Source organism: Rattus norvegicus, chromosome 9, assembly GCF_021556685.1.
Source record: "Rattus norvegicus strain SHRSP/BbbUtx chromosome 9, alternate assembly SHRSP_T2T, whole genome shotgun sequence".
Lineage (NCBI taxonomy): Eukaryota > Metazoa > Chordata > Mammalia > Rodentia > Muridae > Rattus > Rattus norvegicus.
In genome coordinates, this window is record NC_141542.1 from 37,910,437 (window position 1) to 37,924,442 (window position 14,006).

General features: G+C 38.9%; 1 protein-coding gene across 1 annotated transcript in view; it reads right to left on the reverse strand.

Moving 5' to 3' along the window:
* Pkhd1 (PKHD1 ciliary IPT domain containing fibrocystin/polyductin) overlaps positions 1 to 14,006 on the reverse strand; it is a 490,001-nt gene that overhangs the window by 197,686 nt on the left and 278,309 nt on the right. Inside the window, exon 52 of the mRNA XM_087568149.1 lies at positions 9,475 to 9,603. Coding sequence (XP_087424275.1) covers positions 9,475 to 9,603 — 129 coding nt within the window. The remainder of the gene's footprint in view (positions 1 to 9,474; positions 9,604 to 14,006) is intronic.

The following is a 14,006-nucleotide window of genomic DNA, read 5'->3' on the forward strand; positions in this document are numbered from 1 at the left end:
TACCTAGAAGCTTGCAAACTTAGGTGATTCTAGATCTTATCAAGGTGTTTGTCTTGATAACTGATTTAAACTACCTAACCTGTGTCCTCTATCTCTATGAAGAGCATCCCTGATCTGTGCCAGCCTATGTGGAAATCTTCTGGTCATCCCCTACCTCAATTTCCTTTCCCCTGCATAATTGATAAATTGCCAAGCCCTAACAATTCTGATTTCCCTTATAATAAATGTATTTTCCATAGTAATTACGGCATTTACTGCTACCATAAAAGTTTATAATTTGAAATCCTCAGGCCAATGCTTACTTTAAAATTTTAATGCATAGTTCCTTTCAGAAGTAGCTTTAGAGTCAGGGACATGAGCAAATAGCTTATTGCACTCACGTTTGGCCCAGAGTTTGGACCCCTAGAACACATGATGTGGAAATGCATGTTTGTACTCCTACAACAAGATGGGAGGCAGACAAGAGAACCGCTCTCAGGTCATCTAGCCTGGCATAAAACAAGAAAACCTGTCTCACATAAGGCAGAAGGCTCAACACCTAAGGGTGACCTCTCACCTCCACCCTAGAGCTTGTACATACAAACCATATACATACAAACATTAAACACATACACCAGGTAGCAATGATAAAAGAAGTGTGTGCAAACATCACATGGAAAGTTTACAGAGGTTGTACAGGAGGAAGATGTTGTCTTGGCAACAGCAAAACCACATTCATCCGAGAAAGAAGCACATGATGAGTATACATCATGCTACACTTATGCTGTTCCTCTCACTCTGAGCCACAAGGTGTTCAGTAGTTCTAGATCTCTGGGAGACTGAGATAGACTAAAGAAAGGTAGTAAAGACCATGATTTTCTAGATGAGGTAAAATGTCAAATAAATGTGGATTTCTTACCTCACACTCATCAAATATAACCCCAGCCCACCTAAATTAAGACCCAAGGTCCATGGTATATTGCCCCTAAAACTCTGCAGTTTATGATACTGATATTAATGGACTTTCACAGTGAGGATGTTTCTCAGGTGAGGGAGACTATAAAGGGTTTGAAAAAGTACTCGATTAGAGAAAACCCTCATTAGTTCCAGCAAGTTAGCAAGCCATAAAGAGTGTCAAGGCCTACAGGAGTTTGGATCCCAAGAGAAGAGTCGAAGTGAGCTCTAATTAGCCCAGTGATTGAGTCCAACACAGATTGACAAATTGAAATTAGAGAGAGGGAGAAAATCTAAGTCAACATCATTCTGTTACTATGTTTGTCAGCTCATTGTGTAACTTATAGGAGACAAAAGTAGCCTCTCTCATAGTAACTGAAATTTCATTTTTACGGAGAAAAGAAAATATAGCTCAAATGAAAAAGGCAATCTATTCCTGGGTTGGCCACTCTAGCAAGGGCAACAAATTACACAGCATGGTGGTGAAATTGGGCCACTGGTAGTCTTCCTTTGGGAAAGCCATGGGAAATCCTTGTCTTCATGTATTTCATCTCACAAACTCAATCCTATGTTAGGGACCCAGGCCTAAAATACAATACACAAAGCTCTGAGATTAACTTCATAGATTTAAGAAGGTAATAAACAGCAAATGATTGAAAATAAGGATACTGAATATTTTTAAGATTTATTTTATTTTATTTTTTACGTATGAGTGCTCTATCTGCATGTACACCTGCAAGCCAGAAGAGCACATCGGATCCCATTATAGATGGTTGAGAGCCACCATGTGGTTGCTGGGGAATGAACCCAGGAACTCTGAAAGAACACCCAGTGCTCTTAATCAGTGAGCCACCTCTTCAGGCTTGAGACTGAAATTCTATTCTTCACCTTAGCATAAAAATTCGAGGTGATAATATTAGTGTGTTCAATAGCATTTCACAATTTATCCTAAGCTTGAGACATCTTAATAGTCACTGAGCTTTCTGGCAGTTCAACAGTGTCATACACTTTATAAATACAAACACTTCAAATGACTTTACAATACAAATATTTACCACTAATACAAATAAAAACAAACAAGGTACTAAACATTCTCCTTGTCTAATGGATTTTTGCACTAAAGTTACTTAAGGTAGTAAATTTAGGCAGCACATTTTTGGTGATTTGATATGTGAAAATTCCACTAATATTCAATATTTTAAAAAACAAACTGCATGGAAAGAATTATGGAAATAGCTACTACAAGTTAAACGATGAGTTTCTGTTTTCTGCGACATATACAAAGGTCACAGAAGGTGTTCTAAGACTTGGTTTCCAAACATTGTTTCATCTTCTGCTTCAGACTTTCTATTTGGTTATTTCTATTGATAACAATGCTGGAAAAAAGATTGTGTGTCAAAAGTGTTACTTTGAAAAGCATGTTTGTCTATTCTTCCTTAGAAAACCTTGAGGGTACCTTTCATCTTCTTGTTCAAAACAAGGTCAAAGAAAAATGTGGTCTCATCTGGCCTTTAGTTTCTGCATTGTAATGAATGGCTCTACATTTTTTTCCCATTTATCTGCTTATGCTGCCATGGTTCTCTCTTCCAAGGAGATGAGGAATAGCGGGCATAGACTGAAGCCAAAATACTGCTGTCCATGCTGGTGTCAGAATAACTGAAGTTACAACTTGAACTATTGAAAATTTTTATAAGGAAAGGAGACATCATACGGAAGCTCACAACCATCTATAATGGGATCCCATGCCCCCTTCTGCTATGTCTGAAGAGAACAACAGTGTACTCATACACAAAATAAATCTTTTTTAAAAAAGAAAAAGAAAAGGAGACATCATATTTAATTAAAAAAAAAAAACGAAGAATCCTTTAACAAACCTGTCTCCAAGTGTTCTGAATGTCTGATCCATACAAGCTAACAGAGTCTAAACACAGCCTGCCTACAGAAGAAAGACAACACACAGTTAGCTAGCTCTAAACACCTTTTGAATTAAGTCAGATACATCTGCTCTTAATTACGTACGTACACATACACACATGTAAGCACACATACAGTGGTAGATTAAAGACAGCTGTGGATGCTTAGCTAAGTCTTCTCAGTGTGAATCTGAGCTGAACTTCGTGCCTTTCCTAGCAGAATGTGAGACCTCAGATGCTCTGAGGCTGTGAAGACTGGCTCAGAAGGAACACAAGTCCCACGTATTTTCTTGGCTCACTTACCCTGATGGCACTGTCTATGCATTCTTTCTTGGATGCACTAGGATGCTGAGGGGAAAGGCAAGCAGCTCTACATAGAAACCCTAAGAGGTAAGCATCAGAGCCCTCTTAGCCATCTTTAGACTGGAAGACAGAGACGCCTTATATTGGAAGACAGTAATGTCTTGCACTGCTAGATAGTAAAGCCATAGACTGCTAGACATAGCCCAGACATCATCTGATGATAGTCGATGATATGTAAAAGAATCTGAATGGAAACACTTTAAGTCAGATATTCCTCCACCAAATTGTGAGCAAAATAAAATCCATATTTTCTGTTAGATTTCTGGAGAGCTTAGAAGATAATGATAGAATTACAGAAAATCTACAACTAAAAACATTCTAATGTTATGCATCACACTAGGAACTCTGGTAATTGAAGCCTAAATGTCTTTGTCTCCATTATTTGCTAATCCAGAATATGGCCATTATGGACTTCCTAAGTGATATAAGACCAAATGATAAAATCTATTCATATATATATATATATATATATATATATATATATATATATATATACATATATACATATGTCATAAATTGGATATAGTCTCAGCTAATAAATAAAAATAAATCACTCATCCATTCATTGTTGATTTCTTTTTCCTTCTGTTAGGGATTGGGTATATGCGCATGTGGGCACAGAAGTCCATGGATGCCAGAGGCAATGGATCTCTCTGGACCTGAGTTGCAGATAATTGTGAGCTACTCATTATAAGTATTGGAAACCAAAATGGAGATCTCCCCTATAGGAGCAGTATCTGCTTTTAACTATTATGTCATTGTTCCATCCCCAAATAAAACCAACTCTATAATCACATTCTTTTGTAGAAATCACTTTCTGATTATATTCATCTTGTCTCACGTCACCAACATCTTAAGATGCTTGTTAGTGTTACCAGGAAATCCCTTAAATGCTGCCATGTTTGAATACCACATGGCTTTGATGAGGCTCTCTACTGGTCAAAGCACTCAAGTTTTAAAAATCAGAACAAACAAAAGGACTATTATAAAAGAAAAAACAGTACCCCTATTCATGTCTTCAAATAAGACTAGTTCAAAGCAAGAGAGGAAATGAAACTGGGAATTCTACCATCACATACACACCAAGAAAGATTCCAGAAACTACAGGACACTGTACCCATGTCCTTCAAAGCAGAATCCTATCTTTTGTGACTATAACATATTTTCCTCCTATTAAATCTTCACTGTACTCTGTGGCAGTAGAGGATGTGGGGTGTATCTGTCTGTCTGTCTGTCTCTCTATCTTTACCAAGACTGTGAAGTCTTCTAGACGATGTTCTAGAAGCATCTTATATAAATCCTCTCAGGCAAGTTCAGGCCAAGACATGAAGGGAAAAGTCGGATTGTTTTGCCAAGTAGCCAATTGTTCTTTAGGAAGACTTAAGGTTGCTAGCTTATGTTAGATAGAACTTGTTCTCGCTTCTTAGGATGTCTAGAGTTGGGGATTTAGCTCAGTGGTAGAGCACTTGACTAGCAAGCGCAAGGCCCTGGGTTCGGTCCCCAGCTCTTGAAAAAAAAATTTAAAGCAAAAGGATGTCTAGAATGCATTGAACCAGCTCTTCCAGGATAGGTGATGCAACTCAGGTATGTTTGTTTGCACAAAATAGAAATACATTGAACTACAAGATTAAATTCTTCACAGTGTCCCCCACTTACTGCTTTGATAACAAAGAGAGGCACTTAGAGCTTTCTCAAAATCCAATGTCTCTGAAGACTGCCTTGAAGAAAAATGGCATCATGCTTAAAACAGATAGCCTTAGCCTAGAGTAAAGTGATGCTTTAGACTGGAAGGTAGTGTTGCCTTAGACTGCTAGATACTGATGCCTTAGACAGGGAAACAGTGATGCCTTGCACTGGGGTAGTAAAGCCCTGTTTTTATGGAAAAGGATAGGTCTGAGGTCATTCCATAAAATTGATTCCCCAGAAAATGGAAATAGGCAATTTGCTCTAAGAATTTTATTGAAAAATTATGCTATTCTATTTGAATAATGATGGGAATGTTCTACACATTTCCTTTATTAATGAATTAAAATACACAAAACACCATAAAATTATATTAGAGGTTCAAAAGTATCACTTAAATCTTCCTTACCAGTCACTTTCATTTTGTAAAATCAGCAGTTCCATTAAAATCGTATTATGTAAAAATGGGTTTTTACTGTAATAATAGTTATTACCTATTTAGCTCCCAAGGATGTTGTGAAAATTAAATAATAAGCCATTGGAAAGCAAATACAAAATGGCGCTAATATCAGGGGCCAAGAGTGGCAGCCAGATGGCAAAAAGAAAGGGAAAGAGTACCCTAAATATACCACAAGTCACAGCCTGTTCCTCCAAATCCATTCCTACAAGCACTCGAAACGGTGGCCATGTGGACTGATGCTATTTCATTTCTTAGTATTATGATATATTCATCTTAACCCTTGTATTATGAGGGTCATTTACACAGTTGCTAAATGTCAGGAATCCAGCAGCGAAGCCAGGTTTTTGATGGCTCAGCTCTATATCTGCTGAGGCATTTTCCCTTTTCCTAGTGTCTCATAATCATGCTTTAAATTCATGCCCCATCTTTCACAGATCATTTCACGTACCTTTTCCTCCAAGATCCACTTCTCCACTATTCACCAAAGACAGTTTGCTTCTGTACACATCATGTTTGTTGTGGTTGGGGAATATTATTATTCATTATATGTTTTATTAACACAGCTAAATGACTGGGAGTCTGAGAGTAAGAGCATAGCTTACTCACTTTGGGCAACTAGGTCCTAAAAACATGATACGGTATAACCTCGCACACAAGGCAAATGATCTCACCAAAGGGATAGTGTGTTAGGTCCCTAGCTTAGCAGTTTCTCTGATTTTTCTGAGTGAATATGGCATAAGGTTAAAAGCATCCAATTGTTTTTTGTTTTCATTTCTGGTTAAAGGGACCATGTGAATAGTAAACACTGTGTAATGTTGTTATAAAGTAGGCTGATTTTCATGAATCAAAGTAGGTAGGTAGGTAATGGAAACACAGTAAAGAAAGCCTCTGTATGGGCCTCTGTATTAAAGCAATTGCCTCAAATGTACAAGACTCTGGGTTTGAATCCCAATGGGTGATATATTCTCTCTCTCTCTCTCTCTCTCTCTCTCTCTCTCTCTCTCTCTCTCTCTCCTTCCCTCCCTCCCTCCCTCCCCCTCCTCTCTCTCTCCATGCCTCTGTGTGTGTGTGTGTGTGTGTGTGTGTGTGTGTGTGTGTGTGTGTATCTGTTATGATTGGTGGAACACATCATGCTCTAGGTGGGTCACTCTCAGCAGTTTGGTAAGCAAAGCAATGTTTAAAATGAAAGGGTAACTATATCATCAGAATCTATCAATCTGAAGAATGAACTTTGAAGTTCATAGCTTGTATGTTCAGAGATCCTCAAATAAACAGATTTTAATTTTTTATTAAAAGAAATGTGCGTATTTTCACTCTGAAAAATGAAACTCTCTCTCTCTAGAGATGTGTGTGTGTGTGTGTGTTTGTGTGTGTGTGAGTGAATGTGCTTGTGTATGTGTTATATGTACATTAATTTGTTGGTAGAATCTGAGTAAGTTACTTCCCATATCCATGTCCTAGACTCCTCATCTGTGAAATGCTGGATAATAACTGAATCAACGTACAAATCAGTTGTGAGAACAGGTGAAAATGTCTCCATATCACTGCATAGTAGGTAACACATGCCAAACACTATCATCAGAAAAATAAAATAGGACAATTCACACTTCTTAGGAATGTGTTCAAAGGGTAAGAAACTGGCTCTCACTGCCTTGCAGCCTCGAAGTTGTACTGGGTCAAACCTTTCAACCTGAAATATTTGCTTTTGCTGTTAAATTTCCAGTGGCAGCATTAAGCTCACCCAAGTTCCTCATCCAAGCACCATTTAGTGTCAGACTTGTGCCAGACTCAGTGAACACACTTGAATCAATGAAGGTTGGGAACTAAGGGAACAAAACCAGTCATGAAAGGGTAAAGAGGCAGATCTACAGGGAGACACGAGAGGTAGATTCGACATGAAGACCCATTTGAGGTCAGAATATCAAGAAATATTTGTCAAAAAAAATAAAAGAAGCTTCTATCTCATGTGTAACACTGAGTGGCACAGATTTAAATGCTGGCCACTATGAGACCATTCGCTACCATCAAAAGAGGTTTGCACAAGAGTGGAAAAACACAACGCTAAAGAACAAGGCTTTGTCACGTGCTCTGTAACTGCCTTTTCTCCCCTCTTTTTCACTTGAATGCTAAATATAACAAGCAGTACGTTTCACAAACCCCCCCATTTGTTCTCATAACACCACTGGGTGGATGAAAAGATGCCGTATATGTATCCTCTACCTACCTCTGCGTTCCCAGCCCTCCCTTCCCCACATTATCAATTTCGCTTTTCAGAGCAGCTTCATGGCACAGACAATCCAGGCCCACCCTCCTGAACTAACAGTGATCACAGGGCTGAAGGGTAAGGGAGAGCGCTGGACTCCCAAGCGCCAGAGTACACCCTAGACACAGCTTGCCATGTTAAGCAAGATGGTTGAGACGGCTGCTTGTTCAGGATCAAAGCCCCAAAAGATTCTAAAAGCTTGGCAACTTTCAAAAGGTTCCCTAGCTTCCTGCGTGGAGTCAGGGAAATCTCTAGCTTCATGGGAAAAACCAGAGCCTAGGGCAAATCCGCTGGCTAGATCCATCAAAGATGTGACTGAAGGAGAACAGATTTTTTTTTTCTTTGCAGTATAGGAATGACTCACAAGCCTATTTATTCAAAATGTTACATTCTCCCTTGAATAGAGAGGTGGATAATGGGGAAACTGGATGGTAATATTTCAAGTTGACACGAGACATCTAATACACTCCATCATTCATCTTTCTATGCCGTTACAGACATCATCAACAGCTCCAACGTGACCCATGGGGTTTTTTGTAGTTTGTTGTTGCTTTTGTTGTTTTGTTTTATTTTTTGTTTTGTTTTGGGTGGAATTGACTCTGCTATCTTAAATAGAGTGAACAACTTATCCATCCTTTTCTACTTAGTCCTTTAGGAAAGGAAATGCACTCCACTACTCATTATAAAAAAAAGGACTTAAAGTCAAATTGCTTGGGTTCAAATCCCCTACTCATATGAACTGCAAGTTGTGTGATTCTGACATTACTCAGCTGCCACAAACCCCTGTCTCTCTCTCCCTGTAAAAATGTGGAACAATAGCATATAGCATTACTTTGTTTACAAGGTCAAGTACATAAAGAGCAGGGCCTGGTATATTGTAGTGCTCAGTAAATATTTGACATTATTATTGATTCTCATATGGACAAATGTTCTTTCTCCTTTGCAGATCCATGAGATAGTCATATTGACCACAAGTGGAGTTTGGTTTGTGGTGCTCCATAAAATTGCTCTATGAAGGGTATTTTCATCTAAGTCTAAGGAGATTACCTGGGACCTTGCTGAACTCTTGTTTTAGGAAAATGAATGTTTTAAATATAGGCGCGCTTTGCTGTGTTTCTAGAATTATCTTTTCTCTGCATGTATTCTCTTCCATTGACTCAAGTCTTTTAAAACTAATAATAACAAGCATGGGTGATATACAAAGGAAACAATTTCAAAAGTGAAGACAATCAGCAGAACAGAAGAAAATATGTGTCAAGAATTCACGTGACTAGGGATTAGTATCTAGAAAATATAAGGAGCTCAAGATTTGGAGACATAGATTAATGGTTGAGGGCTTGCCTAGTAATGGAAAGTTCTCAATCCAATCCCTAGAAACAAAACCAATAATTTAATTCAACACCAGAACAAATAATCTAATCAACAAATAAACAAATTTGATTGGCAGTTCTCAAAGAAGAAAGTATAAATCTAATACATATATACAGGAAAAGAACTCAATATCTTCAGCCATAAAGGAAATAAAAATTCAACACTACACTGAAGATTCCATCTCATGCTAGCAGATCGGTTACCAATAAGAAAACAAATGACAGTAAATGCTGGCAAGGATATTAGAGAGAGAAAAAGCTTATTTTCTATTAGCGGGAACACAAACTGATCCAGTCATGATATAAAACAATATAGACATTCCTCAAAAATCTCAGAATGCTTCCTCTCCCAGATCAACCTCCCCAAATAAAAACAAGTATCTACTTATTTCTATCCACTTCCCTGTCTTTCATTACATCATGCAATCTTGTCGCCCAACTTTCTTCAGTCCAATCCATCTGTTTCTCTTCCCCGCTGGTTTCACTCACTGGGTAAAATCAAGACGTCATCACCGGGTCCTGGGATGGTGTGGTTGTATCCTCCCCAGCCTTTTTCAACATCTTGCCATGTTTCAGGAAGGGACCATTTTAAAGCTGATTCAGATACAGATGTAGAAGCTGGAACACACAGGAAAGATACAAAGTTAACTATGAAAACCCAAGAGATTGTGACAAGTTCAAGATTCTATTGTTAAGATTGTGGTATACTCACATCTCAGGCTAGCAGGTTTGAATATTAGAAGTTTCTAGAAACTATTTTATAGCACGAAAGAAAGTTACTGCCCAACCCTTACACCTCTGAGAAAATATATTCCAAGCTTATTAAACATTTGCATCCTGCTTCATTATAATATTATATATGCTTATTATGTATTATTTTGAAAATGCTAATAAAGAAAAGACAATAATCGCCCAGAACCTCACCACATAATGATTACAACAATCAACCTTTTATTTGTATTTCCTCCCATAATATCTCAGTGTTATTATATAATTGAAATTATATCAGATTCGGTTCTATTTAGTTAGCTTAGTTATTTTTTCTTATGTATTTTCTAATGACACTAAAACTCTTTATAAACCCAATTTTAGTGATTACACAATATTCTATTGTACTAGAAATCCATTATTTTCTTACTCTGTAACATTTAACATGTAGAGTCTTTCTTACAGTAAACAATTCGATTTGAGCATTCTCCATGCAAATCTAACAATAGTCCTGATGATGTTGTTAAAGTGGATTCTTTCTTGGAATGGACGAGTCAGAGTATGTTGTTCTCATGACTCCTGGTGTATGTGAATGGCAGGATTATAAACTGGACACTTCTTGTGATGGTATTGAATACATAGATCACGTTTCCTTATTAATTCTGTTCTTGATCAATAGCATTCTACTGGTACCACAGTCATGGAATTGATAACCACTAACCACTTCTTAAAGAGACTTCTAGAACCATACTGTGGACCCTACCATGCTGAGCTATCTCTGCTCTTTTCTGCTTTGTTTTTTGTTGTTCTTATTGTTTTTCCCTATGATATGACTAGTACAGCTAGGGGCCAAGAAGATTGACTCAAAAAGGCTACATACAGGGCGAGGAGAACCTCCTCCATTAGCGGTTAGTTTCACAACCATAAATAATGATCATCTTTTTTAAAAGAAGTTCCTAATAGGGGTAGGAGTCCCAAATGAATTTTAAAAAAAAGCAAAACAAAACAAACAAACAAAAACCTTTCAGAAATAAAAAAAATGCATCAATTGATAGATAATAGCTGTCTTAGAGAATTCCCAGCCAATGGAGGAAGAGGAGTTCCACCAGGAGAAGCTTCCTGAAGGAAGGAGTAACTGACCAGCATTTCAAAGGCTTAAAAGTTCTGTAGGTAAAGTGGGGAAAGGGAAAGCCCTTGATCCAGATGTTGAAATATGTGTGAGCATATGCAAAGTTGAGAGATGAAATGTCAAGTGGGGGAGTCAAAGGAAGTTTGATGAAACACAGCTAGGAGGCAATTGATGAGTCCAGAAAGGCCTTTGTTTTAGGTAGTCAGAGAGTAAAATACTATGGGGACAGAGGGGAGATTTCAAGAGCATTGGGCTAGCAGTTGATGAGCTCTATAAATTTCTAATGAATTGAGAAGATGCCATTTTGGGTAAAGTTGAGATATACAGATGAATATGTACACCAAGCAGTGAACAGATGTGATTCTGTAAGGTTAGAGAGACCACTGAGCAAGAAGGGTGGCTTTGGTCCTCATCTGTCATAAAGTCATATTGGAGTCTTTGAAGATGAATATAACAGCAAACATGTCACCAAGAATAGACAAAATGCCTGGCGTCAGAAGCACGAGAATAGCCTGCTGGGTCTTTTATTAGTGCCCAAATCTATAGTAGTAATGGTCTAATTTGAGCTCTAGAATAACTCTGAATCAAACAGAGTGTGGTCATGCAGAAATCATAGGCACATAAATACACAGGCACATACATACAATGCACAGCATGGAATAACGTGCTTCTTAGAACATGCCTATCTCCGAAAGAGGCTTTAAAATAGTTTTTAAATGCTAACACTGTAATACCTTCAGAATAATGCTTCCTCTCTGTTCTACCTCCTTCTCTTTATGGCCTAAATATTCCAAAAGAACACTCCAAAGGGCACTTGTTGATATGACCACTAACTGGAACACAGAGGCCAGGCATGGTCTTTGATATACAGGAATATATCCAATGGACAATGAAGAGGCTCTTTATAATGTCACAAAGTCTCAAAACAAACTCAAAAGAGAACAGAAAAACTGCTGCTTCAAATTTCCATGACAGATGTTGGAAACAATCACCCCTCACTGCAGCCACTATCCTCTAGTTTACAGAAGGGCTAGACTGGTTGTTTTTAATCTAACAACCCAGACCTCCAGTGACTGCTTTAATGAAGAATATCATACACAAAATTCCATCGTGCTTCAAGAACATGTCTCTGTGTGGCTAATATTGCACCAAAATTCTGAGTTGGTTTTGTTGTTGTTGTTGTTTTGTTTTGTTTTGTTTTCTGTTTTTTTTTTAGCAGCCAGCAACATACTGCTTATCTTTTCTTGGAATCTCGTGCAATCGAATGAGTTCAAGATGAGATCTCATTTACAGTAAAATTCTGTGAGAGAGAGTATTAGAAGCCAACTATTGAGTTTGGCTATCAGCGAACATTTAAACAAGACATGACCCTCATCAGAGAAGCTTCTTCTTACCATATATGGCAGAAACAGAAATTCACAAGGGCACAATGTGCAGAGAGCAAGAGACTTTGAAGCACTCACCCTAAATGGGTTGCCTTTATCAAACCCTCCCCTCAAGGATCAGGGATCGATGTGGAAGAGGATGAAGATAGACTGTAAGAGCCAAAGGCGGTAGACAACTCAAAGGAAAGAGCATCTTCCAGGTACAATGAGACTGACCTACATATGAACTCAGAGACTGTGACACCGTACACAAGAACTGGACGAGTTCAGAGCAAATACAATCTTGGGAGTAGAAAAAGGAGGTGGACATAAAGTCCCACCCTTAAACAGGAAGCCATTTGTGATCGATACCCAATGAAAAAACAGAAAAATTCATTTTCCCCAGTGGAGTGTCACTGGGTGTATTATCCACAGGGCAGTGGAAATCCCATGAGCAGAAGTAAGTAGTAGACACAACACAAACCTCATTTCTTCTTCACCTTTTCTCCTTTCTTCCTTCCATCCCTCTCTCCCTTCCTCCATCCCCCTCCTTCCTTCTCTCTCGATCTTCCCTTCTCCCTCCCTGACGTCTCCCATTGTATACTTTTGGGTTGGTTTTGTTTTGGGATGTTTTAGCCTTCCGAAAGGGAGAGAGGGAGAAAGGAGGAAAGGATGCAAAGAAGAGGACAGGGAAATGAAATTGGATGGGTGGGGGGGATGTAGGAGGGATTGTGGAGGGGAAAATATGATCAAAATATATAGCATGAAAAAAATTAAATACAAAAAAAGAGTGGTCCCAGGATAATGGCTGAAGTGGCACCCATACCACAGGCGACTGGGGGACATGCTGGAGGTAAGGAAAGTTAGAGGTCAGAATGCAGCATCCCAAAGCTCATTGCATTTAGCACTGGTGACTGTGTGTCTTTGGTCTTCTCCCAAACCTTTAGATAACATTTGACGAGGACCATCATTTGTGACAAGCCCTCATCCTACTTCCCTCTAAAAACGTGCTCAGCAGCAGCAGCTCAAATTTGACATGGTCTCACATACTACATATCAGGCAAATGTCGCCATCTACTTAACTCTTCATTAACTTCCTCCCAATTTCTGTAGCTCTGCATGGAGGAAGCTGGCCTTTTGAGAAGCTTCCATAACCCATAACAGCTGAAAGGAGATTCATCATGCAGGGCTAAAGAGGGGAAGTAGGTTGGTAGTTGATTTAAGATGGTTTCTTTTTTGTTTTATCTTTATTAACTTGAGTATTTCTTATTTACATTTCTATTGTTATTCCCTTTCCCGATGTCCGGGCCAACATCCCCCTAACCCCTCCCCCTCCCCTTCCATATAGGTGTTCCTCTCCCCATCCTCCCCACATTACCGCCCTCCCCCCAACAATCACGTTCACTGGGGGTTCAGTCTTGGCAGAACCAAGGGCTTCCCCTTCCACTGGTGCCCTTACTATGCTATTCATTGCTACCTATGCGGTTGGAGCCCAGGGTCAGTCCATGTATAATCTTTGAGTAGTGGCTTAGTCCCTGGAAGCTCTGGTTGGTTGGCATTGTTGTTCATATGGGGTCTCAAGCCCCTTCAAGCTCTTCCAGTTCTTTCTCTGATTCCTTCAACGGGGGTCCCATTCTCAGTTCAGTGGTTTGCTGCTGGCATTCGCCTATGTATTTGCTGTATTCTGGCTGTGTCTCTCAGGAGAGATCTACATTAAGATGGTTTCTTGGCCCAAGTCTAGACATATCTTGTCCATAATATTCTCACAATAACCGCCACAATTCTGTACACTCAGCAGACTCTCTCTGAGTTTGTCAATG